Source organism: Palaemon carinicauda, chromosome 20 (genome assembly GCF_036898095.1).
Source record: "Palaemon carinicauda isolate YSFRI2023 chromosome 20, ASM3689809v2, whole genome shotgun sequence".
In the NCBI taxonomy this organism is placed as follows: domain Eukaryota; kingdom Metazoa; phylum Arthropoda; class Malacostraca; order Decapoda; family Palaemonidae; genus Palaemon; species Palaemon carinicauda.
The window spans coordinates 95,246,097-95,272,116 of NC_090744.1; the positions used below are offsets into that span (position 1 = coordinate 95,246,097).

The 26,020-nt window shown below is 39.3% G+C and overlaps 1 protein-coding gene across 4 annotated transcripts in view; it reads left to right on the forward strand.

The window, feature by feature from the left end:
* The window catches only part of LOC137614325 (protein ELYS-like), a 138,594-nt gene that overhangs the window by 24,141 nt on the left and 88,433 nt on the right, over positions 1-26,020 (forward strand). For all 4 annotated transcript variants that reach the window (XM_068344082.1, XM_068344084.1, XM_068344085.1 and 1 more), the window contains exons 2-10: positions 4,415-4,693; positions 12,751-12,900; positions 13,623-13,770; positions 17,526-17,654; positions 19,568-19,748; positions 20,909-21,027; positions 23,935-24,240; positions 24,652-24,770; positions 25,297-25,504. In XM_068344082.1, coding sequence (XP_068200183.1) covers positions 4,418-4,693; positions 12,751-12,900; positions 13,623-13,770; positions 17,526-17,654; positions 19,568-19,748; positions 20,909-21,027; positions 23,935-24,240; positions 24,652-24,770; positions 25,297-25,504 — 1,636 coding nt within the window. In that variant the 5' untranslated portion in view covers positions 4,415-4,417. The remainder of the gene's footprint in view (positions 1-4,414; positions 4,694-12,750; positions 12,901-13,622; positions 13,771-17,525; positions 17,655-19,567; positions 19,749-20,908; positions 21,028-23,934; positions 24,241-24,651; positions 24,771-25,296; positions 25,505-26,020) is intronic.

A 26,020-nucleotide genomic window follows, 5' to 3' on the forward strand; every position in this document is an offset into this window, starting at 1 on the left:
TTGCGGACAAGCTCGATGTTGTACCATCTGGACGCACTGACTGAAGGCTTCCTTCGGGTGTCTCATCTGTGGAGGTCAACGACCTCAGACACCCTTCCATCCTTGAGAAGAGTTTTGTCTTTGCCCAAGGACAGAGACTTAAACATCTGCTGTGCGGAGTAAATCGACTTCCGGTTTCACTCCTCCAAGGCGCTTTCTTCCAGACTCTGCAGGGCTCCAGCTCCCTTTTCTTTCAACCACGTCGGCCTAAGTTATCGGCTACGACAACTGGGACAAGGTGTCCAATTGCAGTTTCCTCCTGTCAGGAACAGATGGCACGGGAGACTCCCCCTGGGGGGCATAGTCCTAAAAGGAGTTCACGAACTCTAGGATTGCAGGTTTTTTCACTGGGAGGATGCTTAAGGTTACTCATCCGAATGACAGCTTCCCGATGCCCATTCCCGCACAATCTCTGTGAGTAGCCAAGGATATCGCGCCTGCCGTCTCTGTCAGCGAATTCAGTGTCTCTGAACCTCTATGCCATAGCATCAGCAGAGTTGCCCGGTTGGGCAGAATGATCCATACCTTAGGCGAAGGTCTTCCTTAGGATCATCGACGGCTTCACCCCCGGCCCCCTCAGTCGATCCTTTCTTGTAAGGAAGGATCTGAGAGGGGATGTCCATAGTCGACCTCTCAGCCCTGATCAAGTTTGTCGAACAAACTTCGGCCAGCGTAGACCAGCAGAATCGATCAGACTGGTAACGAGGCGACAGGACTCCTTTAACCCTGGATCGGAAGGACGGGTACTTTCAGTTTCCATTCCATCCATCTTCCAGGGTGCTCGTCGAATTCAGCCTAAACTGCAAGTATTCCTGCTTATGATGCAGTGTGGCTATCCCGCCGTGGCATAGCAGGTTTGTTTCCCCAGAGAACTCTCCCTGCCTTCCTCTTGGCCGCTCAGGTGCAGACTTCCGCCTCCTCTGCTGTTTGGAGGGCTGGTCAACTCCGGTAGGCTCGGGTTTCGACCTTCTTCAGCGCCGGGAAAAGCTTCCGAATGCTGACCATGAGTGTGGGCTCATGGTATTTTGCTTGGAGCCTTCTCTTCCTCTGCCTCAACATCTGGAGTATCTGGCCATGATATTGAGTCAACCGCCTTACCACGTTGGAAACCCCGCTTCTCGTCCGTCCAGCGAGGTTAAGCAACGTCGGTACTTGGATGGGTGACCACCTGGGGACGCCAGATTCTGTTACCACATCCTCCGAGCCTTCCTTTCGGTTGACTGTGGCAAGACTGAGGAGAGTCGCAGTACCTGTTCTCAGTCAAGCAGAGTTTTCAGCCCTACCTTGGAACGTTTCCTAGTTCTTCTTTCCTCATTGACCCGTTTATAGTCCGAACGGTCGCCTCAGGATAAGTTCCATGTGGGGCGATCCAAGTTCCGGTGGCTTCAGGCAATGTTTAACCGGACTCCCTGGCCCTATGGGACCAGCGGAACTATTAAACCTGCAATGGGTGTTGACCTATGGAGCCTCTTGATGGTAGTGGATATTCTCGTCCTTTCCCCACATTCTTGATGCGGTTCTCGGACTCGTCAAAGGAAAGGGGGGGGGGGCATGTTCCGGTCCAGGCCTATGGTCAAGACCTGAAGGATACCTCTCCATCATTCAGGCAGGCTTAAGGGCCTTAGTCTGGCCCCTCTTCAGATCCTACCGCTCCTGCCAAGTCGCCCCGTTGCGTGTCGACTTCATGCTAACCAGCAGGGGACGCATTTTCACACCTTCACATCTTGCAGTAGAGATACCGGGATGATTGAGATTCTCTCAATTCCACCATCGGCTCTCTCATTCCAGGCAGGGGAATGTTTCTCTCAGACTATCCGAGCAGAGCCTCATAGAGAGAGTGTACCTAGGGGTCTTTGACCTTGGGTAACCAGCAAGTGCTGGTCTGGGGGACCTGATCGCGACAGCTTGGAACCTCAAGCTTCCGCTAGTTTTCCCCCCAGTCTCAGACCCCGAGACTCTGGCAAGATGCATTCCGGTGATGGTGGGACAACTTCGACGCCTGCGTCTTCCCTCCTTTTTGTCTGCGGACAATGGGTCTCAACAAAACCAGGTTGTCTGTCAACCTTTCAATGGGAGAGCTCCACTGGGACTATGCGCAGAACGGTTTCTGGACCCTCTGCTTCCCCTGACGGAACTCCCGGGAGAGCTTTCCCACGGCGCAGACTACTCAAGCAACCACACTGCGACATCTCTCCCGAACCGGGGCGTCGCTTCGGCTTCATGCCTGGAGACACTACGCTTCCTCCTCTAGAAGAGACAACCCGCTACAGTCGCGGTACGGAGGTCGCGTCATCTGCGATAGTCATCCACAGGGGTCTCCCAGGCAAAGTGAAGAGTCTAAGGTGGTTGGTGCCGTGGGAGATATACCTCTTCCCGTGAGGCCTCTTCTCCAGCAATAACGGTCTTATGGCCTTTCGGCGGGAGGAAACTCCTTTCCGCTCTTGGCAATGAAGCCTGTCGCTCAGCCTTTCCCTGACCTTCAGGCTTAAAGGAATAACTTTTTCCTGCCCGCTGGATCTATCCTCGCTCATGCGAAGCTACGATCGTCCCTGCCCTAGTCGGAGGAAGACCTCCAACTTGGAGCATGGCTCGGACTTTTAGTCCTTTAAGAGATCTTCTCAAGACCCTTTTACGACAGGCCTCGGATTGTATTCCGCCTTGGGTCTTCTGCTCACTCTGGCCACGGCCAGTGTGTAAGCAATCTTCTTGGTCTCTTACTACTTCCCCCCTTTCTAAGGAAGAGGGGAAGGCAACATTCAGGCTCGCTCCTGAGTTGTTGGCTAGACTCAGAATCTGAGGGTCCCGACCCTTCGGTCCGATTCATTCAAGATTTTGAGTCTCCATTCTGTGTCTGATGTCCCAAGACCTTCTCTTTCTTGCCAGTACAGGAATCGAGAGGTTAGCGCTGGGAACAGCTGCAGTTTGGCCTCAGTTGCAGCCGATTTGGGAACACAAGGAGGACATGGGGGGAGAGTCACCAGTATACCTCTTCAGCCCGGACTCAAGGACATTCATCTCGACCTGTCTTCAGACCCTCCCCCGTCACGTCGCTCTACAGCACGATGTTGGATACATCGCAACGTCCCTCGCCTTCGAGTAATACTACTCTGTGACGCAGGTGCTACAAGCTGGAGTCTGGAAGCGTCTGATGACCTTCGCAGCCCGCTTCCTGCAGGGCGTGACCCACAGGAGTCTCGATACGTTTTCTATCGCTCTGTGGTGGCTACACAACAGCTGGTCTAACCTCAGGCTCCTTTTTGGACAGGTAGCAGAAGGTTGAGGGCATTGTTATCAGGTTTTAGTCTGCATGAACGAAAGAAGTATGTCTGGCCCTTACTTCTTTCATCATCATCCCCTCTACGGGGAAGCAGCATCCTGGTCTCTGCATAGCTGACCTCGAACCTCTGCAGGTAAACCATGCTTCCTTGTGTTCCGAGTATTGAGTCAATACTGTCGCGTCCCCCATACCCTGACGAGGTGGTATTGGGAACGTCCTAACCCAGAGTTCCTTCTGGAACTCCAGGTCAACTGCCTAAGACGGGTCACACTTCTTCCTTCACACACAAGCTTACGTAGGCCACATGGTTCCTTGCGGTGCAAGGAACTTGTGAGGTGCAGGGACTCCTTTTCTCGAGTGCGACTCACTCGGATTCTGAGTCCCCGGGTAAAGCCAAAGCCAGTATGGCTGGGGACTTTCCACCCTTCCTAAGGGATAAGTCACCCTTTGTAAATAGCGTGGTTTGTATTTCGGTTACGGAACAAATGACAAATTCGAAGATAATTTGTATTTTTCCTAACCATACAAACCTTAGCTATTTACACATATTTGCCCGCCAGCCCTGTCCCCCAAGACAAGTCCTACCTCTAAGTGAAAGTGAGTATTCACCTGTGTGTGAGGGGGAGGAGGGGTAGCTAGCTACCACTCCCCTACCCCCCCGCTAACTAGCGCGGGGGTAATACACCCTCGTTAAATTCTAATGGCTCGCCATTTCAGCTACGCTAAAAGTAATAACCCTTTGTAAATAGCTAAGGTTTGTATGGTTAGGAAAAATACAAATTATCTTCGAATTTGTCATTTCTTGGAGTGCGCACTTTATTATGCTGATGTTTATCAGGGATTGAAAGTTGTTTTTTTTATAGTATGGGAAGAAGTTTCTCATGCTAGTCTGTATTATTGTTACTCTACAGTATTTTATTCCTTGAATTGGTCACAATATGATAAAAAGGTATTGCATATACTGTATGTACTGTGTAGGCAACTTGATTTTGAGACTAATAGCAAAAGATTACACTAACATGACATTGGTATGAATGAAATTGCTGACAATAATAGTGGTGGTTTTGATATAAATATAACTAAGTTCTTATCTTGCAGGTGATGATGGCGACTGGGAGTGTGGTGCAGGTTGGGAATGGCGTCCGCCATATTCCCCTTCCCCCATTTGCCAGCAGCCTGGAATTAAATTTGGGCCAAGAACATGGCGATGAGGAAATTGGAACAGTTTCAAAGTACCCCGTTATAGGTGGATTTATTGGGAGTGGTCAGCTGGCTTGGCGAGCAGCGGGCCCAACAGTAGAGGTAGTGGATCCAGGATCAGGTGCTCGTAAGGCAGCGTGGACTTTCGGTGCTATAATGCACAATGCGGGAGCTAAGGCAAGTCTCTCTCTCTCTCTCTCTCTCTCTCTCTCTCTCTCTCTCTCATATATATATATATATATATATATATATATATATATATATATATATATATATATATATATATATATATATATATATATATACACATATATATGTATAATATATATATATATGTATAATATATATATATGTATAATATATATATATATATATATATATATATATATATATATATATATATATATATATATATATATATATATATATATATATATATGTATAATATATCTATATATATATATATATATATATATATATATATATATATATATATATATATATATATATATATATGTATAATATATCTATATATATATATATATATATATATATATATATATATATATATATATATATATATATATATATATATTATATACAGTTATGTATTTACACACACACATATGTATATATATATATATATATATATATATATATATATATATATATATATATATATATATATATATATATATATATCAAAGACCATGTACTGTATATATGGCAATATAAGTTGAATTTATAGGAAAAAAATTGCACTACATTAATAAGTACATTACTGGATTGAAGGTACAGTATCTAAGGGCGGATGAAAGTAAACCTGTTTTAGCTTGCAGGACAAGAGTTGAAAATGATAACCTTTCTTATTCAACAATTTAACAAATATTTTGACTAAGTTGCAATGATGTGATTACTTTTGAAAAGTATTTTTTCAATATTAAACTTACCCGATAATCATGTAGCTGTCAACTCCGTTGCCCGACAGAATTCTACGGGAGGGATACGCCAGCTATCACTATACTAGAAGGGGGTGTACTCACAAGCGCCACCTGTGGCCAGGTACTACAGTACTTGTTGTTGACGCCACCTCACTTTTTCCTCTGTCGTGCTTCCGGCAAGACGTTCTTGGATACGCTTATGATTTTGGAGTATTGTTCACGGTTTGGTGAAGTATTTCTCTAAAATTTGCAGCTATTCGCTATACTAGAAACTTCTATATTAGCTTAGTTAGCTTTTGGAATTAATTTAATTATGGTGACGAAGAGAGTATGAACTCTCTTTCACCTTTAAATGGCCGACCCTTCCCTTAGACGGAAGTGTTGGTGTCTAAGAGAGTATATACTCTCTTTCTTAATTTTGCTTAACAAAAGTTATAGATTTATTTTATATCTCTCCGCCTTTTATAGGCCTCTTCGATTAACTTCCTTTTATTATAAACTTATTAAAATTAATTTTTATATTTGTTTATATTCGACCTTTCCTAATTGTAGGCGGTCTTTTCTTGGTACCGAGGTTAATTAACATTGAGCCCGTCATTTCGGTTTTACCTGTTAACATATTTTGCTATTTTAATGTTTTTGAAAGAATTTCTTTGATAGTCTCGTACTGTTTTCAAAGTTGAACTGACGTTTTGTTTTGTCTCTGCAGTTGTTGACGTTCAGAACGTTCAACTTGCGCTCTATCGTCACGATAGAGAGAGAATTTTCACGGTGTCACGTTGCAGTAAGAGTAACCGTGTCTAGCGTTTTGTTCATTCTTTCTTAACTTAATGGTTTTAATTCTAATAAATTGGGAAATATTTCAGTTTTTTCCTTTAACAATAATATGTTTTAACAATATATATGATTGGGCTCTTCTCTCAGGTTCTAAGTCAAGAGAGAGAGAGAGAGATAGAGAGATAGAGACGGAGGGAGAAAGAGGAGGATAAACGTTTCGTTCAAGCGAGTAACGTTGTTATCGTTTTTGCTCTTCTCCCTAGTCTCTTTAGGGGAAGAAGGTAAACGTTTCTAGAGTTTTTTCTTGTTCTCAAGCTTTATGCGGTGAGAGATTTTAAACGTAGTTTATTTGATCTAGTGTTTAGTCTCTTTCCAGCCACTGAATTATTTATCTTTCATTAGATTTTTCTGTTACATTGTAATTCTGTTTTCGCAATTACTAACTTTTGAGAAAGGATAGAATTGCGTGTTTCAGGTACAAACCACTTAAAGTTTCGAGTTCAGTGAAATAAGTGCAAACAGAAAATCAAAAGTGATAAGTGATTAGCGCAAAGTGTGTCAGTGTTGTGCTTGAGGGTACTTCTGTGCGTGCCAGTCGTCCTCCCAGTCCGGGACCTCTTGCAAGCTCCCAAGCCCAGGGGAGAAGCAATGTCGAAGGGCAAAAGGGTTCGGCAGGCCTTGATCGGCGCACAGAAGTATCCTCGGTGGTTGCGGGCGTGTCTTTCAGAGACCGTCACTCCCACCCGCAGACGATTGAGCCCTTAATTTGCTCGTCTGCAGAAGAAATTTCGGGGAGAATATGCTGGTCTCAGGTCTCAAGACCTCTTAAACGTAAAGTCCAGACCTATGCCAGACGTACGAAGTTAGAGTTCAACAACCCGGATGCAGTCATTGGGTTAGCTCTGACTCTCCTCAGTCATCAGGTGACTGCACACCTCCTAAAAGGAGTAAGGTGCTGCCGCAACAGATCTCTTCTGTTAAGGCTTCACCTCAGCAGACCTTAGTGTCTGCCGACCCCAAGTTGACTCTACTGCAGTCCATGCAGTCACAACTTGCGGTCCTGATGCGTGAGTGTCAGGCGGAGAAGGTTACACCTTCTCCTGCGATCGCTCCGCCTGACCGCAGTCCTGTCTGCCAGGCGTACGATGTTGAGGCTCCTCAGGATACCTTACCACGTACTGAGTTGCCAGTTTCCAGCGGTGTGCAGCTACCTCCGCCTTCCTTAAGGCAACCTCAGCAATGGGAACAGGAAGCTTTTACCTTACTTCCTCCGCTTCCACTTGCGGTTCCACCAGTGAGGCAACACTCTCTTGAGGTACAACAACCTCTCCCATCCATGAGGCAGGCTCCTCAGCTCTCGCTGCAGCGACCTCAACCCTCCTCAAGGCGAGAACCTCAACACCTTAGCCTTGCGCCTCAGGAACCTCAACTCGCGAGACAATTACTGCGTTCTGCGCATCCACTTCCTGAACGCTCGCAGCTCACACCTCAGGAACCTCAACTCGTTCCTCAGGAACCTGCTACTGCGCATCCATCAACCTTACAGCAAGCGCAACTGTTGAGGCAGCAACCTCATGCTATGAGTCAGCCACCTCAACGCATGCATCTGCTACTTTCTCCTCAACTTGAGAAATAACAAATGACAATAATAACACCTCATTACTTTCATAACTTGCAGTATGCCTACACAAACATTATGATAATGGAGGTTATTTGTCTTACTTATATAAAAATATATATGTATTCCTTGCAATATATTTTTTTTTAACAATATCGCAGAATATGGCAAAAATATCTTCAAAACAAAAATGAATCATGAGTTATGAATGTAAGGTAAATATTATGTTGATATTAAAACCCCATGCAAGCATGCATGAAGCACTCTAGCACTGGTCATGGAATTTCTGAGAAATGTTTAACGCCATGCAACACGCTCTGCTTACCTTACAGCATGCTCTACATACAACATGCTCTGCATACAGCATGCTCTGCATACAACATGCTCTGCATACAGCATGCTCTGCATTCAGCATGCTCTGCATACAACATGCTCTACATACAGCATGCTCTGCATACAACATGCTCTGCATACAGCATGCTCTGCATTCAGCATGCTCTGCATACAACATGCTCTGCATACAGCATGCTCTGCATACAACATGCTCTACATACAGCATGCTCTGCATACAGCATGCTCTGCATACAACATGCTCTGCATACCTTACCTCATGCTTCTCAGTCATACATCTTTGGTTGTTGCCAACTCACTAGACTGTCAAGCAGTTTCATAATGTTGCCTTCTAGTCTGCTGCTTTTGCACCATTGAAACCCTCACTGAGAGAACTTAACTTTTCTCGGATATGGTCCCTGTAGATGAGAAAGTGCTTTTCTCCCTCCTGATATTCCCTTGAGGACTCTGTCATTTGGAGAGGAGCCTTTAGCTGCGTAACCTCCTTTGGACTTTTATTTAAGCATAACATGCTTCCAGGGAAGGTAATGGTTCCACTTCAGTCACTAACCCCGTCTGTTACCACACCTGCTCCCATAGACCTTGAGCTGTGTTGCAAGACATGCAGTCCAAGCTTAGTCCTTGTTAAAGGATTTTTTGTTTACGGAGTCAGTGTGTCACTGGGAAGACGTTCAACAACCAGCAGAAGTGACTTGTTGTGACGCAGTGCGGCAACCTCAGCAACCCGATAAGGAGTTGTCTGTACGACCCAGACAGTCTAGACAGCTTCGGGTTGTCACTGTACTTCCTCGCTTCCCCATGGTTGACAGTTCACAGACTGTGCAGCAGTACCATGATCTTGTGTCCGGCTCCGTCAGACGACTGGCTTTTAAGAGCTCCCACAAGTCGTCGCTGTCTGGAGATTCTCAGATGGACTATGGATCTGACCAAGGAACTGGGCCTCCTGGTCAATTTTGAGGAGTCTCAGCTCATCCCATCCCAGACCATTGTCTCCCTGGGTATGGATCTTCAGAGTCGAGCTTTTCAGGCTTTTCCGTCGGCCCCAAGGATCTTCCAAGCCCTAGAAGGCATCCAGAGCATGCTGAGAAGGAACCGATGCTCAGTCAGGTAGTGGATGAGTCTAACTGGGACACTTTCATCGCTGGCCCTGTTCATCGTGTTAGGGAGAATCCACCTCCCCCCCTTCAGTATCATCTAGCTGCTCACTGGATAAAGGACATGACGCTAGAGACGGTCTCAGTTCCTGTTTCCGAAGAGAGGAGGTCTTCTCTCGCGTGGTGTAAGAACAGCTTTCTTCTCAAGGAAGTCTACCTTTGGCTGTTCAGAAACCCGACCGCCGTCTCCTCTCGGACACATCAGACACGGGCTGGGGTGCGACTTTGGACGGACAGGAATGATCGAGAACATGGAATCAGGAGCAAAGGACACTTCACATCAATTGCAGGAGTTGTTGGCGGTTCTTCTGGCCTTGATAAACTTCAAGTCCCTCCAGCTTAACAAAGTGGTGGAGGTGGACTCTGACAACACCACAGCCCTGGCTTACACCTTCAAGCAGGGAGGGACTCTTTCGTGAAGTTGTTCTAGATCGCAAGGGACCTCCTCATCTGGTCTAAAGATCGAAAGCTCACGCTGGTAACGAGGTTCATTCAGGGCGGTATGAATGTCATGGCAGATCACCTCAGCCGGAAGGGTCAGGTCATCCCCACAGAGTGGACCCTTCACAAGAATGTTTGCAGCAGACTTTGGGCCCTGTGGGGTCAGCCAACCATAGATCTGTTCGCTACCTCGATAACCTAGAGACTCCTATTGTATTGTTCTCCGATTCCAGACCCAGCAGCAGTTCACGTGGATGCTTTTCTGCTGGATTGGTTCCATCTCGACCTGTATGCATTCCCGCCGTTCAAGATTGTCAACAGGGTACTTCAGTAGTTCTCCTCTCGCAAAGGGACACGGCTGACGTTGGTTGGCTCCGCTCTGGCCCGCGAGAGAATGGTTCTTAGAGGTACTGCAATGGCTGGTCGACATTCCCAGGACTCTTCCTCTAGGAGTGAACCTTCTACGTCTACCTCACGTAAAGAAGGTACACCCGAACCTCCACGCTCTTCGTCTGACTGCCTTCAGACTTTCGAAAGACTCTCAAGAGCTAGGGGCTTTTCGAAGGAGGCAGCCAGAGCGATTGCCAAAGCAAGGAGAACATCCACTCTCAGAATCTATCAGTCTCAAGGGGAAGTCTTCCGTAGCTGGTACAAGACCAATGCAGTTTCCTCAACCAGTACCACTGTAACCCAGATTGCTGACTTCCTGTTATATCTAAGGAAAGTAAGATCCCTTTCAGCTCCTACGATCAAGGGTTACAGAAGTATGTTGGCAGCGGTTTTCCGCCACAGAGGCTTGGATCTTTCCACCAACAAAGATCTACAGGACCTCCCTAGGTCTTTTGAGACCTCAAAGGAACGTCGGTTGTCCACTCCAGGCTGGAATCTAGACGTTGTCCTAAGGTTCCTTATGTCATCAAGATTTGAACCTCTCCAATCAGCCTCTTTTTAGGACCTCACATTAAAAACTCTTTTCCTCGTGTGCTTGACAACAGCTAAAAGAGTAAGTGAGATCCACGCCTTCAGCAGGATCATTGTTTTCACATCTGAAACGGCTACATGTTCCTTGCAGCTCGGTTTTTGCTAAACAAGCTTCCTTCACGTCCTTGGCCTAAGTCGTTCGAGATCCCAAGCCTGTCCAACTTGGTGGGGAATGAACTGGAGAGAGTACTTTGCCCAGTTAGAGCTCTTAGGTACTATCTAAAAAGGTCTTAACCTTTACAAGGACAATCAGAAGCCTTATAGTGTGCTATCAAGAAACCTTCTTTTCCAAGTTCTAAGAACTCAGTTTCTTACTATTCAGGCTTCTGATTAGAGAAACACATTCTCATCTGAAGGAAGAAGACCTTGCTTTGCTGAAGGTAAGGATACATGAAGTGGGAGCTGTGGCTACTTCAGTGGCCTTCAAACAGAGCCATTCTCTGCAGAGTGTTATGGATGCAACCTATTGGAGAAGCAAGTCAGTGTTCGCATCATTCTATCTCAAAGAGGTCCAGTCTCTTTACGAGTACTGCTACACCCTGGGACCATTCGTAGCAACGAATGCAGTAGTAGGCGAGGGCTCAGCCACTACATTCCCATAATCCCATAACCTTTTAACCTTTCTCTTGAATACTTTTTATGGGTTGTACGGTCGGCTAAGAAGCCTTCCACATCCTTGTTGATTTGGCGGGTGGTCAATTCTTTCTTGAGAAGCGCCGAGGTTAAAGGTTGTGATGAGGTCCTTTAGTATGGGTTGCAGCCCTGTATACTTTAGCACCTTTGAGTTGATTCAGCTTTCCAAGAGGAACGCTGCGCTCAGTAAGGAAGACGATCTTATTAAAGGCAGAGTAACGGTTCAAGTCGACTTCCTTACCAGGTACTTATTATTTCATTGTTATTGTGGATAACTGATTATATGAAATACGGGATACTTAGCTATCCTTTAGTCTTGTACACTGGTTTTTCACCCACCCCCCTGGGTGTGAATCAGCTACATGATTATCGGGTAAGTTTAATATTGAAAAATGTTATTTTCATTAGTAAAATAAATTTTTGAATATACTTACCCGATAATCATGATTTAATTGACCCACCCTTCCTCCCCATAGAGAACCAGTGGACCGAGGAAAAAGTGAGGTGGCGTCAACAACAAGTACTGTAGTACCTGGCCACAGGTGGCGCTTGTGAGTACACCCCCTTCTAGTATAGTGATAGCTGGCGTATCCCTCCCGTAGAATTCTGTCGGGCAACGGAGTTGACAGCTACATGATTATCGGGTAAGTATATTCAAAAATTTATTTTACTAATGAAAATAACATTTTGAAAAATGTACTTGCTCCAGTATAGTGTGTCTTTGCAGACATTGTAAGTTACAGTACCAGTACTCTTGTCAGTTATCCCATACCTGAAAATTTGTGTATGTTCTATTGTTAAATTGGTACTGCTATATGCAGTACTGTACTATATATAAGGCACATTTCAGTAGCCTCTCAGCTTTTTGCTAGAACTTGGGTAAAACAAAGCTTTGCTTTTATACATATTAGGACATTAGGATTTTTTTATGGATGTTAGGATATTATCAAGTTATGCAGTATTTATTTCATATTATAAAAACATAGCTTCTGAATTCTACAATACTCTTGTGTCATTCATTGGGCAAAGTAACTTAGATATGAAGAACATTCCCAGAATTGATAGGATCTCCGACAATTGAGATATAATTTTGCAATGTAATATTTAACTATTAATTTCTTATAAGGGGGGGGGGGGGTGTTATCTTGAATGTTGCTCTGTTGAATTTAACTTTTTGTTTGATAATCTAGATGCTAACTAAATATTTTGTTAAACAGTCTTGAATGAAAAGACATTGAAAATGTAAAAATGAAAATTGTTTTCATATCTATCACTGGCTAGTCTTAAGATTTGCCCTTCCATTATGACCTAATTCTATGGCACTTTGAATGATTTCAGGTAACAACAGTATGTGGTGTGGGCTTAGGAACAGTGTCACAGGTAGCTATTGGAGTGGATCTTGGTGCTGATCGTGCTGTGCAGGGTTTGGTAGCGCTCTTGTCTCTCCATTCTTCAAGAGTAACAAGAGTGTTCCATTTCACACATAAGGTAAATCGGTCTTGATTATTCTTTTTCAAGATGTTGCTCCCAGTTGTGTATAAGAACTTGAGTGCTGGAGGTGTGAGAGTATTTCCTATCCTCTACTACTTCCTGAGGTTTTGCTTACATGCTTTACACTGTTTTTTCAGCTGTCACATTGCGAACATCGGAGAGATTCATGTGAATAAGATATCTCTGTAAAAGACTCTTGAGTTTGTATTCTATGAGGAATGTTAATCACTTAACACATTTGCAACTTTTTGAATTGTTGACAAGAAATAATTACTGTACTGTATTTGATGTAAAATAGTTTTTAGATTATTGCTGAAGTATCCATTGTGGATTTTTCTGTACAATCAATAGAAAGTAAATATGAAATTACCCATTAGATTGGTTCATGTAGCACAATTCCTCAATTGGTTAAAACTAAAAAGATTTATTCCTTAAAACATTTTGCTAAATGTCAAGTGCCTCAATTAATAGAATTTAGTGTTTATGAATATTTTTGTAAAATTATTTGTTATTGACTTGTTTCCTGGAAAAATCATAAAGTTTAAGACACTTTTATAAATACCATTAGTTCTGTGACAGATTCTATTTAGGAAGATTTATTTATACTGTAATTATTAATTTGAGTTCAATAGTTTTTTTTTTCTTATTAGAGAATTGCATATTTTTGTTAAAAAGATAAATTTGAAAGGAATGATTATTGAAATTCTATTTTCTTCAAGGTTACATCCTTGGCGATGGTGTCGGGAGGAGAAGTGAGCATTGACTCTGGTACTTTAGCCCCTGAACTTCGGCCATGGCATGGTATTATTGTTGTTGGAACTGCACATGGCACTCTCCATTTGCTTGATTTAGCCCTCGATTTAGGAGGTATAGTATCTACCCATGATGTTTTCTTTTTGTAATACTAAAACAAGTTTATTTTTGTGTGGAAGCAATACAATTTGTCCTTGTGTTACTTTAATACTGGTGTTGTTCTTGAGGATTCTATTGGAGCATGTCTTTTAAAAAGGTAATGGTATTAGCTGGTGGTTGATGTGTAAGCGCTGCCCACTCAACAGGCCATTGAGCAGTCACTTTGATATTGGCTTCTGTGCATTACATACATATTTCTCTAGTGCCTCAAACTGGCTATAGTAATCCCCTTGTGACAGGTGCAATCGGGGCCACCTCTCCAGTGTGTAGAGTTTGGTAAGCAGAAGAAGGCTGAGAGATTGTCTGGATTCGAATGTGGTAATGCCCGAGCTTTTGCTGAATTTTAGCTCTTCTCTCCTACCATTTTTTGACCTGTGCCTCCTCCGAGTTCTTCTATGGCTGACCATCGAACCCTGTCTCTTTCCTGAAGTTGGCGCTGAAGAAGACTCCTGCGACATCCAGGACCAGATCTAGACAACTTTTCACCCTTTTCCCCCAACCTATCCAGTCCAGGATGCTGGGTAGAGGAAGGATTAGGACACTAAAGTTTGCATTGCCCTCTTACAGCTGCCGTGATTGGGGATGGCTGTCATGCCTTAGGGCAATATTGTAGCATGTAGAGTAGAGCTAGGGGTCCTGGGATAGATACCACCTACTGTTGTTTTTGTTATTCCTAGCCAAGCTACAACCCTACTTGGCAAAGGAGAATGCTACATGCCCAAGGGCTCCGAAAGGGAAAATAGTCCACAAATATTGCAATACATCAGGTAACACATGCAAAGTCTAGGATGCACTGGCACTGGATTTTGCGTTTTATCTCCAGACAGAATAGGAAATAAAAAACAAAAAGAAAGTCTCATTATACATGAAAATAAAGTTCCAACTTATAGATTAAATACAAAATATTTTATAAAATTGGTCACTATGGCAGAGCCAACTCATCATGAGTGGGTTTAGTACCCTCCAGGATAGCCACTTTGACAGAAGGAAGGACAATAATGATAGTTTTGGATATGAATACCATAGAGCTGGGATTCTTGACCTTTTCCAATACCTGTACCCCTTATTACTTCGGAAAATATTCTTGTACTCTATCCAATATAAATACAATAAAAACATATGATAAGGTTTAGTGACACAAACCTTGTTTAGAAATCATTCGGTGTATTCAATCAGTGAACGGGTATCGAATGACAAGTTTCAACTAGTAGGATACAAAAAATGCACATTATAATAATGATTATAAATTTTACTACAGTACATAGTGCACATCAACACATTTTTAGTGGCGCTCTTGTTTCACATTAGTGATGATGTTCATACTAGGTTATTTCTTTGAAAACGTCTTACATATGTCATAATTTTTATCCAAACCTGCCTTGAAAAATTATACAGCTGTAAATGGCATGAGGACCTTCAAAGCTCTCCCTGCTAACTGTGGGGTGTTTTGAGTTATGCACACCAAAACATATCCAGTTGTTTTTTTTTTTTCAAACTTTATTTAGATTTTGTTATTGGTTAGTTACTCCACTAGATCATCTCTTATATCATCATCATCATCCATGAAATCAAGGTTAGAAAATGGATCTCGTAACCATCTTTGTTGCACAGAATCTTTTCTAAAGTGAAAACAGCCTTGGTTGGACTGAAACTGGTATTGTGAAGGTTCTTTTACTTTATTCACAATGGGCAGCTCATCTTCAGTAATAGTAGCCTCATCAAGAGAAGGAAAGCTAGCAAGCTTTCCATTTTCAATGTGCTTTATCTACATTGGAAGCTTCTCAGCGAGGGCAGATAAACTTTTATCATTTTTATTGTATGCATCCCTGTCCCTTGCATAGTAAGTTCATTAATGTGTGTGAATATATCTGTCAGGTATGACAGAGATAATAGATATTCCCTGTTTTCAAAATGTTCAGAATTTTTACTGCCTTTATTTCAAAGAAATGGCATGGTTTCTTCATGAAGATCAAAGACAACCGCTCAATAAACCATCAGCCATCTATGGCACTTCTGTTAAGCCTTTCCAATGCACCATTTAAAAATCCAAGAGGAAGAGAAAACATAGAATAGTGTGTCTGAGTTTACCCTCAAGTGGGAGAACTCCTATCCAAGATAGTGCAAGACCATGGTACAGAGACCATGGCACTACCCTAGACTAGAGAACAATTGTTTGATTTTGGAGTGTTGTCCTCCATAGCTAAAGAGTCTCTTTACCCCATACCAAGTGCAAAGTAGCCACTGAACAATGAAGATAGCTAACCAGTTGAGTGAAGAATTATTTGATTTCCCTAATGTTATCAGGTGTATGAGGAAAGAGTAGAATGTGTAAAGAAATAAGGGGTCAAGCTATTCGGTGTTTGCGCAGGCAAAGGATTGGTTGGAAATTCTTATAGACATGATTTTTGACAGGATTGTTACTAACTAACAGATTGTGAATGCAGACCCTGTATGAGGGTATGGCCAAATTTCTACTTTTTTATATGTAATGTAGACAAGGTTATAACTTACCTGCAGCATTTAATCACTTTTATCTGGTTTGCTTGATATCACTTGTTTTTTTCCCTATATCTTTGTTCTTCCTAATCCAACTTATCTTTGCTACAGATCTTAATTTGTCTTGCTTGAATTTTCACCTGTTTGGAATATCCTTAAGGGGAGCATCTGCATTGAATCCAAAACCGTTATTTATTACTGGAATATTCAAATTTTTCTATATGTTATACTTACTTGTACAAGGATAAATCTGTGCAATTTTCATTGAATTCGGCCTATTATTTTTTTTTAATGAATAAAAACTATTAAACCAAAAAAGATTAAATTCAATTTTTATCAAAAAGTACTGAATAGAATTAACTAAAAATTTCCACGAATCTTTTTTATTACAATATAAACAAAATGGCTGGAGGAATTTTCCATATTTTCAGTATTTTATTTTATATAAATATTTATATATTTACATATTTTTAAAATTTGGAAAAATTCTAAAAAATAAAAGAAAACGTTAGAAAAAATTCCTCCGTAGAAAATATTGTAAATTTATTCTTCTTTACAACGATGTATTTGGATCTGAAATTGGCTGATAAATAGAGAGAAAAAGTTTTGAATGGCAATAATTATAGTTTTGAGATATCGAAGTTCAAACTTTTTCTATGAGAGCATGAACGAAAGCAAGGCATTATAGCTCTCATTAGCAAATATCATTATCGATACTTATTTAGAACAAGTCTAAATTACTTGAAGAACAACTAACACTCTTACCTGATACAATTTCTACTTATTACCGCAAGCATGGCCCCAAGTCCCCCCCCCCCCCCCTATTAGGGGTATTGGTCACTCAAGGTGAGGGTGTCAGGAGATGCCAACTGCCTTATTGTAGCTTGGTTTAGCTTTTGCGGGATCTAGAAAGCACCTCCCTCATAATCTTCAGCAGAAGACGCAAGTAGAATGACGTAACCATTTAAAAAACCGCTACATCTTCTTTATATATAAGAATTAACGCCAGAAACTTCTAGAAGGGCACGTACGACATGTTTTGCCATAGATAGAAGTAATATCTCGATTTTTGGTATCTGAAAGTTTATATGTCCATACCCATAGCGGATGTTCCCCTTAAAGGTATCCACCTGTGGTACTGTAGAACAGATTGTCTTCTTGAAATAATGTTCTTGAATTTATGATGACTTACAGATTAAATTATCTATTTCTAGGTCACAAAGTGACGTCAGATGAATTGTCACCAGCTTCCCTTAGGAGCGTTGCAACGCCTGATCCGCAAGCTGAACGTAATCGTATCAGTGTGGTGAGGCAGCAATGTCATCTAACTATGTGTTTAAGTGGTAAGAGGTTCCTTTACTTTTATTTGAGTTAATATATGTGCTCCTTTCTTTCCTAGCTTTCATTCATATGATTAGGTTTTCAACATGTTGGAATTGATATTAATAAGATTAGCATTTGATTAGTGTAAATTAATTATTGATATATTGACACCAAAATAGACAATTGAATTATGCATATTTTTATAATTTGGCATTAGTTTCATTTATATTTTGGCACTAGTTTCATGCAAATTGTAACCACGATATAGCAAAGAAGACTTTGTGTGTGTGTGTGATCTTGACCATTAACCCAATCACTTCCAAAATCATATCTAATTGTCCTTGGATCATGGCCAATCATCCCACCAAATTTCACAAGATTTGGCCTCAATATAGCAAATAGACATTAACCTTTTTGTGACCTTTACCATGTATATCACGAGATAGGTGATTGAATTATGCACATTTTGGGACTAGTTTTATGCAAATCTGATGAAATTGACCACTATATAGCAAAGACTTTATTTTACCTTGATATTGACCTTTGACCATATCACTCAAATTACGAGATAGGCAATTGAATTATGCGCAGTTTGGCGCTAGTTTTATGCAAATCTGATGAAATTGACCACTATATAGCAATGACTTTATTTTACCTTGACATCGACCTTTAACCATATCACTCAAATCACAAGATAGGCAATTGAATTATGCGCAGTTTGGCACTAGTTTCATGCAAATCGGATAAAAATTGACTACGATATTGCAAAAAGAGATTTTACCTTTTCGTGACCTTGACCTGTGACCCAATCTCCCAAAATCTAATCAAATTGTCCTTGGATAATGACCAATCATCCCAACAAATTTTGTGAGATTCGGTCAAATAGTTTCTGAATTATGCAAATTGCAAACATAGACAGACGTACAAAATATATGCCTATCAAAACATACCCTTCGCCACAACTAAATCTCATGTACATTACTGTGTGTTAACCCTTTTACCCCCAAAGGACATACTGGTACGTTTCACAAAACCCATCCCTTTACCCCCATGGACGTACCGGTACGTCCTTGCAAAAACATGCTATAAAATTTTTTTTTTCATATTTTTGATAATTTTTTGAAAAAATTCAGGCATTTTCCAAAGAGCCTGGGGGTAAAAGGGTTAATTAATGTTTTCTGTTTATAAGAATAATAGTTTAAGGTAATTAACTCATGTTTACACTTACTGTTGTTAGGCCTGAGCACAGCCTCTTTCACCACTCTCTTTGAAAGCATGCAGGTTGAACATAGCTTGGCCTGAACTTAAGGATTTATTAGTCTCCTTGAGATCACAACTTTTTGTTTTGTCTTTTTCTTAACATTCTCCAGTTTGACAGTATTAATGTAGCACTCAGTTAATGATGATTATAATAAGTCTTACTATATTTTTATGTCCTACAATTTCAGCCACTTTATTTTATAATGCATACTGTATTCTCTCCTCTTCAGTTCAGGTTAAAGTATCCAAATAACTTCCTATATTGCCAACTGCCATAACTCATAACTGGTTTATACATTTTTGAATAATAGGTTTAAACATTTGTGAATAATGATTTTCAATTTTTTGTCCTTTACTAGGACACCTACAATTTTATCAAGTTTGTATGTTGTGATAGAGTATAAAGTAAAATACAACAGGTTTTGAGAAATGGATTTTCTTTAAGAAATAATTATTTATAAAATTAATTGTATTCCAAAAAAATTTTAAATTGTTGAGTAAATACTGATACTGTGCACATATTTGGATGTTTGGTAACTATTACAAAGGAATGTGGGAGATGAGAAGGTTGCCTGTTGTGTACCTAATTATTATATAGGATGTTCTAAATGTTTCATTATGAAACATGAAAGCTGATTGATGTCAATTTATTATTTTTCTTGTTCATTTTCAGATGGTATGAGTCATGGTGGTCGATTTCAGCTTATTGGGCCAGATGATAGTATTTTGTTTGAGACATCCAGTCATCTTGTTACCATCACAGCAATCAAGTTTATTCCCCAATTAGCGTCTCTTGTTGTCGGCTATAATTTTGGCGCTTTTCAGATCATTAATCTTTCAACATTAACCATAGAGTAAGTACTTTTCTATAGTAACTGTCAATGAACAAGTTTTCAAATACAGTAGTCTTCTCCCTTTTTTATGATTTTTCATATATTATGAGTAAATTTTATTTTTTCTTAGTATGAGTATGGACCTTATGTCTATATACAAGTCTAGGATGAAACTTTCTCAGAATTGAAATTTAAACTCAAGTGCAGTAATACCATGTGGATGACTGTAAAGATTAGGGGTATTCCATACAGCCTTGGTATTTAGACTTAAGTCCCATTGGGTTGCAGTTCTCTTCTATTTGCATTTTACTTTTCATCAATTTAATTATATTCTTATGTCTGTTCATCAGAGCTACTTTTTGGATCCATAAAATGGAATCCCTCATTTGAATGGACTGCTTTATTCTGGAATGTGTTACAGGTCTGAGAGCAATATCATCTCCATGTGTTCACTTTCTGAAAGATGTGCAAATTCTTGTGTGATAGTTGCCTTGGTAAATAATTGAAAAGTTATGTTGGGTCAGGGTTCATAATTAATGATGTAATTAGCTGAACTTCGCAAGCTTAGTCGTCTAAATATTGTTTGTGTGATATTCAGATCTCCCTGGACAATTCTATCCTGTTCGTAATACTAGGCAGGCAGTTAATTCTAATAGCCAGGCCTTCTCCATCATGAGGCTCAATACTACGCAGTACTCTAGAAGTTTTATTCCAGCTGTTACCAAGTTGTGGAATGATCTTCCTAATCGGGTAGTTGAATCAGTAGAACTTTAAAAGTTCAAAGTTGGAGCAAATGTTTTTATAGTTTATTTATGACATATTTGTTTTTGATGTTGTTAATAGTTTATATGTGACATGTCTGTTTTGACGTTGTTACTTTTTTAGAATGATTTATTGTTAATTTGTTCTCTTCATTTATTTATTTCCTTATTTCCTTCCTCACTGGGCTATTTTTCCCTGTTGGAGCCCCTGGGCTTATAGCATCTTGCTTTTACAACTAGGGTTGTAGCTTGGATAGTAATAATAATGATAATAATAATATGAAAGCATCAAGCTAAGAAACTGCATTATAAGGATAAAAGAATTGTACTAATTGAGCTCTAAGGTTATTATTTATTGTAAGATATTTGTGGAAGATCTCGAGTACTTAATGTTGCTAAATCCTTTATTTTTCATTCCAGTTGTACAAGTCCTTATGAGGATAATGTCCCACCAGTGCATTCTTTTGCATGTCAAGAGCCAGAAAATGATCCCAAGAACTTTGTTTACTTGTGGCTTTGTAGGAGTTGGAATTTTGCAGGTTTGTATATGTATTGTATTATATTAGGTTAGGTTTATGTTCCACTGAACTTGGTTGCCTCATTTCTGATTATTTAGTTTTTATTTTCAGTTTGATATAGTTTTTTAACCTTTTCTTTTGTAAATCATATTGATGTGATGTTTAAATACAACTTGATACTTGAAAAACTTTGTCAATCATATTGTAGTGATGCTTTACCCTTTTACCCCCAAAGGATGTCAATCATATTGTAGTGATGCTTTACCCTTTTACCCCCAAAGGACGTACTGGTACGTTTCACAAAACTCATCCCTTTAACCCCAATGACGTACCGGTACGTCCTTGCAAAAAACTGCTATTTACATTTTTTTTTGCATATTTTTGATAATTGTTTGAGAAACTTCAGGCATTTTCCAAGAGAATGAGACCAACCTGACCTCTCTATGACAAAAATTAAGGCTGTTAGAGCAATTAAAAAAAAAGATGTACTGCAAAATGTGCTTGAAAAAAAATAACCCCTGGGGGTTAAGGGTTGGAAAGTTCCAAATAGCCTGGGGGTAAAAAGGTTAATAACAACTTGACACTTAGTATCGCACCCATATAGAGTACCATACCGTAACACAATGTAAGGAATAATAACTTCAGGAAAATCAAGAATATTATAATCAAATTCCAGACAGGCCCCAGTCTTCTTGGATTCAAATATCCCGCATATTTAGATTTAAAAAATGTGAGGAATTAAAATATAATTCTTTACGGACCTTTTTGGAGTCGTCACGGTTAAGATTTCTGCCTAGTGTGACTTTCTTGTTCTCCGTTTCTTTTCTTAACTTTTTACATTTTCTATTGTCCTGTATAACCTTATGCTACCCAGGATAACATTAATAATTATGATTGTAAAATAGCAAATATGCGTAACTGTATAGCCATCATTTGTAAACTATTCTGCGATAAATCCATTCAAAATAAATTTTAATAATGGAAATTATTAAAAGAGACTCGTATAGTCTTTAAATATTTGATAATATGCATAATGAAAATCATAAATTATATTTTCATATATAAGATAAGTTTCCATTACATGGTATTATTTAGTTGTGCTAAATATTAATTTTTAATTCCAGTATCAGGCACCATGGCAAACAAGAAATTAATTTTCATTTTGCAACCAGTTAGCTCATTGAAGTCAAATAGTTAATGATAACTTAGGTTTTTTCCTGACCATTGGTTCTGTCTGGTTCTTTGCTTTTTAACTGAAAATAAATGAAAAGTAGAACAGAACATATTCATATACATGGGTTATGCTATCTTCAGAAGTTTAAAAAAAGTTCATACTTTTCTGTTAACAAATAATAGGTAAAGAAAAAACATTTCTTTAACAATCAAACAAATCAATGTAACGCAGGTTGTATAGTGACTATAAGTAGAGTAATACTCCCAGGTGTTGCTCAGTCAAGGTTAAAGTGTTCAGGGAAAGTAAAGAAAGATGTGGGAAATATACAAAGTTTAATGCTGTAAATTTGTCAATACTGTACAGAATCTCTGTTAGATAAGATTGATACATACGCCGTGAGAAGTACTGAAGATCATAAGAAGAAATAAGAAAGGGAATAACGATAATACGCAATAAGAAAGGATATAAGTAATAAACGTTGATGTGAATGAACAATGAAAACGTATGAATAGCAGAAATGGAAAGGAAATTGGAAAAGAAGAAAGAATGGAAAAATTTTGTGATATTTTGTACTAAATGTGGAGTAGTCTTGCCTTTCCATCAGTCAAGGTTAAAGTGTTCAGGGAAAGTAAAGAAAGATATTGGAAACAATATACAAAGATTAATGCTGTAAATTTGTCATTACAAAATCTCTGTTAGATAAGATTAATACATACCTCGTGAGAAGTATTGAAGAGCATAAGAAGAAATAAGAAAGGGAATAACGATAATACGCAATAAGAAAGGGTATAAGTAATAAACGTAGATGTGAATGAACAATGAAAATGTATGAATAGCAGAAATGGAAAGGAAATTGGAAAAGAAGAAAGAATGGAAAAATTTTGTGATATTTTGTACTAAATGTGGAGTAGTCGTGCCTTTCCATTCTATGTATTTAAACTACAGTACAATGTTTGTAACTTGCACAAGAAAGATTCAAAATATATTAATGGGATATAATTAAATGAAAATTATAAAAGGGAAAAAAATAAATTGAAGGTATAATAGATTAAAATTTTTGGGAATAGTAAAAATCCTACTTACTAAATTATTGATAACATTAAACTCAATGCTATATAATTGAATCGTTAAGTTTAATGAATTGGGATTGTGAAAAGAATAGAATGATATTTAGAATTATTTTATTTAGATGATTTTGGAGTTTATGACGGAAAGGATGTAAAAATTGGGCACTACTGAACACTTAACGTAAGTGGACTACTTGAAAACACTGTAGTGCTTGATTTAGGGAGTTATTCGATATACAGTGGCTGATTGATTAAGGGGTATTAGTTAGTGCACTGACCCGGCGGCACCAATAATTATTGGCTTTTTTTTTATCATGGCGGTCTCTGTTACCTAACTCCCACAAAGATTGAGGGCTGATTATATGGTAAATATTTTAGAAATGTGACAAATTGGTCTATCATATTTGTGTGTAAATAACAATATATTGATCTATATAAAGTTAATGTGCTCCCCAATTTTTTTCACGTTTAGTTATGCAGTACAGGTATAAATACTAGATTTCGTCAGCTTTAGCCTATTTCCAGAAAAAGAATTTTATTTGTATTTTTGTTTTAAAAAAAAGAATTCTGTTTTAAGAAATGATAAAATTGAGTATAATTTTCCCAGATACGGTAGTCCAGAAATACATTATTAGACAAAATAACTTCAAAATTTTCTATATCTTAATGCTCTATGTATATTGACAGATGGACATATTGAAAAGCAAGAGAAACATAAGAGGGAGACTCCTATGGCTGCACTATGCACCATGTATGCCATGAATTACGATAAGAAACTTTGGATAGAAGGACATGGCCTCTGGTATCAAGGGTTAGCGTCTATTTCCCCAAGATTTGAATTCACTGCTACGGGGGGACTAGGTCTTAAGGGCCAGCCTCCTCTACCCAGCTGTGTGTTTGTTGCCATGACGGTTCAGCAGGCAATACATAACTCTACCATGACCCCGGGGGCATCTGCTGGAATTTCCACCCTAGCCACACCAGATGAAGACTGTAAGTTATTCTCATAAATTATCCTTTATTTTAATAGAGTAACACCTTAGTTTATCAATAGACCTGTTTGTTTTGTAGCTACATTATAAACATATTCATAAGCTTTCTTTTTAGGCTTGATGCTTTTTTTGGATGAATTTATTAAAAGTTTTCAGTATGAAAATGCAGTACTTTAATTTCTAGCTAAAAACTACTTGTGATTAATATGATGGAAATGAAAATATTTGTGAGGCCTTGGGCTTGTAGAATTCTGCTTTTCCTACAAGGTTTGTAGCTTGGCTATTAAAATTGATGATAATAATAATAAACTTTTGGAATGAAAATGAAAACCCTATAGAGATTTTAGATGATCTTTGTTTACTTCCTGTTCCAATTGTGTACCGCATTCTATTATTTTTTTTGTATTTCCAGCTGGGCCAGTTCCTGAGCAGAGTCTGTGCTTCTTTGGATGGGCAGGGAAAGTACTAGACGAGGGATCCCTTAAACTCAGCCACTATCTGGCTGTATTTGACATAAATCAATGGTATCAGGTAATTACTTGATTGACAAATATTCAGTTGACCAGACCTTAGGATTAAAACTTGAAGACATTCAATTCATTGCAAATGATGTAGGATAAATTCTAGAGCTTTTAAACATTAAGACAAACCAAAAATATTATTTGGTAATGAAGGGAAGCTTGTGTAACCTAATGGTACTTCACTTTTTATCTAATGACGAATGACTGTTTATGATCCAATCCCCATAGGAATATTGTCGTACAAATTGAACTGTTAAACATAAATGTGATTTTCTTAATTTCATCTTGGAATGTAATGGTAAGATATGAACTCAGGTTCCGTTTAATATATCATGTTAAAATCTTGAATCTTGTCTAGTTATTTATTCAATTCATAAGGATTTTCAATTGTTTAAGAAGACATTTTGCTATTAAGGTAAGGAATTTAGTCAGTTTCTTCAGAGCTGATTGTTTAAATGAATATAAGAATTTATATGGAAATTTTTTTAAGGGATTATATACAAATAAGAATTGTTTTCTCTCATTTTTCTTCCCAGGCTCAGATGCCATCAAACCTGAAACTACTAGAAAACCACCTGTGCCCTTTCATGAGTTTTCACATGCTGGATCGTGTTCCTGGCTGTAGTACGGATGGAAGCTTGTCAGAGGTGGTTTTAGGTGCTGCTCCTAAACCTGCATCTTGGGCACGCCACATGTCTCATTCTTGTACTGAAAATGATTGGTTTCCTGCTTCTCTTTCATATGGTAAGAGTTGCTGCCATTTTTACGAATATTTTGTGCTGTTTATATCATAAATGCGTGTCTACCCAGACTTTTGTTTTTTTTTTTTTTTTAATAAATTTTATAAGTGAGAACATGAATATAGGTCAGGAATATTGCTTTTTTCACAATTCTGTATTAAGAGATAATCAGTTGAGAAGTGTATGTCAGTTAATAGTTTTATCAATGTATATATGTATATATGCGAGAAATATTTAGCAAAAGGTAAGGAGGTGTATGTTGCGTTTATGGATCTGGAGAAAGCATATGATAGAGTTGATAGGGAAGCAATGTGGAATGTGATGAGGTTATATGGAGTTGGTGGAAGGTTGTTGCAAGCAGTGAAAAGTTTCTACAAAGGTAGTAAAGCATGTGTTAGAATAGGAAATGAAGTGAGCGATTGGTTTCCGGTGAGAGTGGGGCTGAGACAGGGATGTGTGATGTCGCCGTGGTTGTTTAACTTGTATGTTGATGGAGTGCTGAGAGAGGTGAATGCTCGAG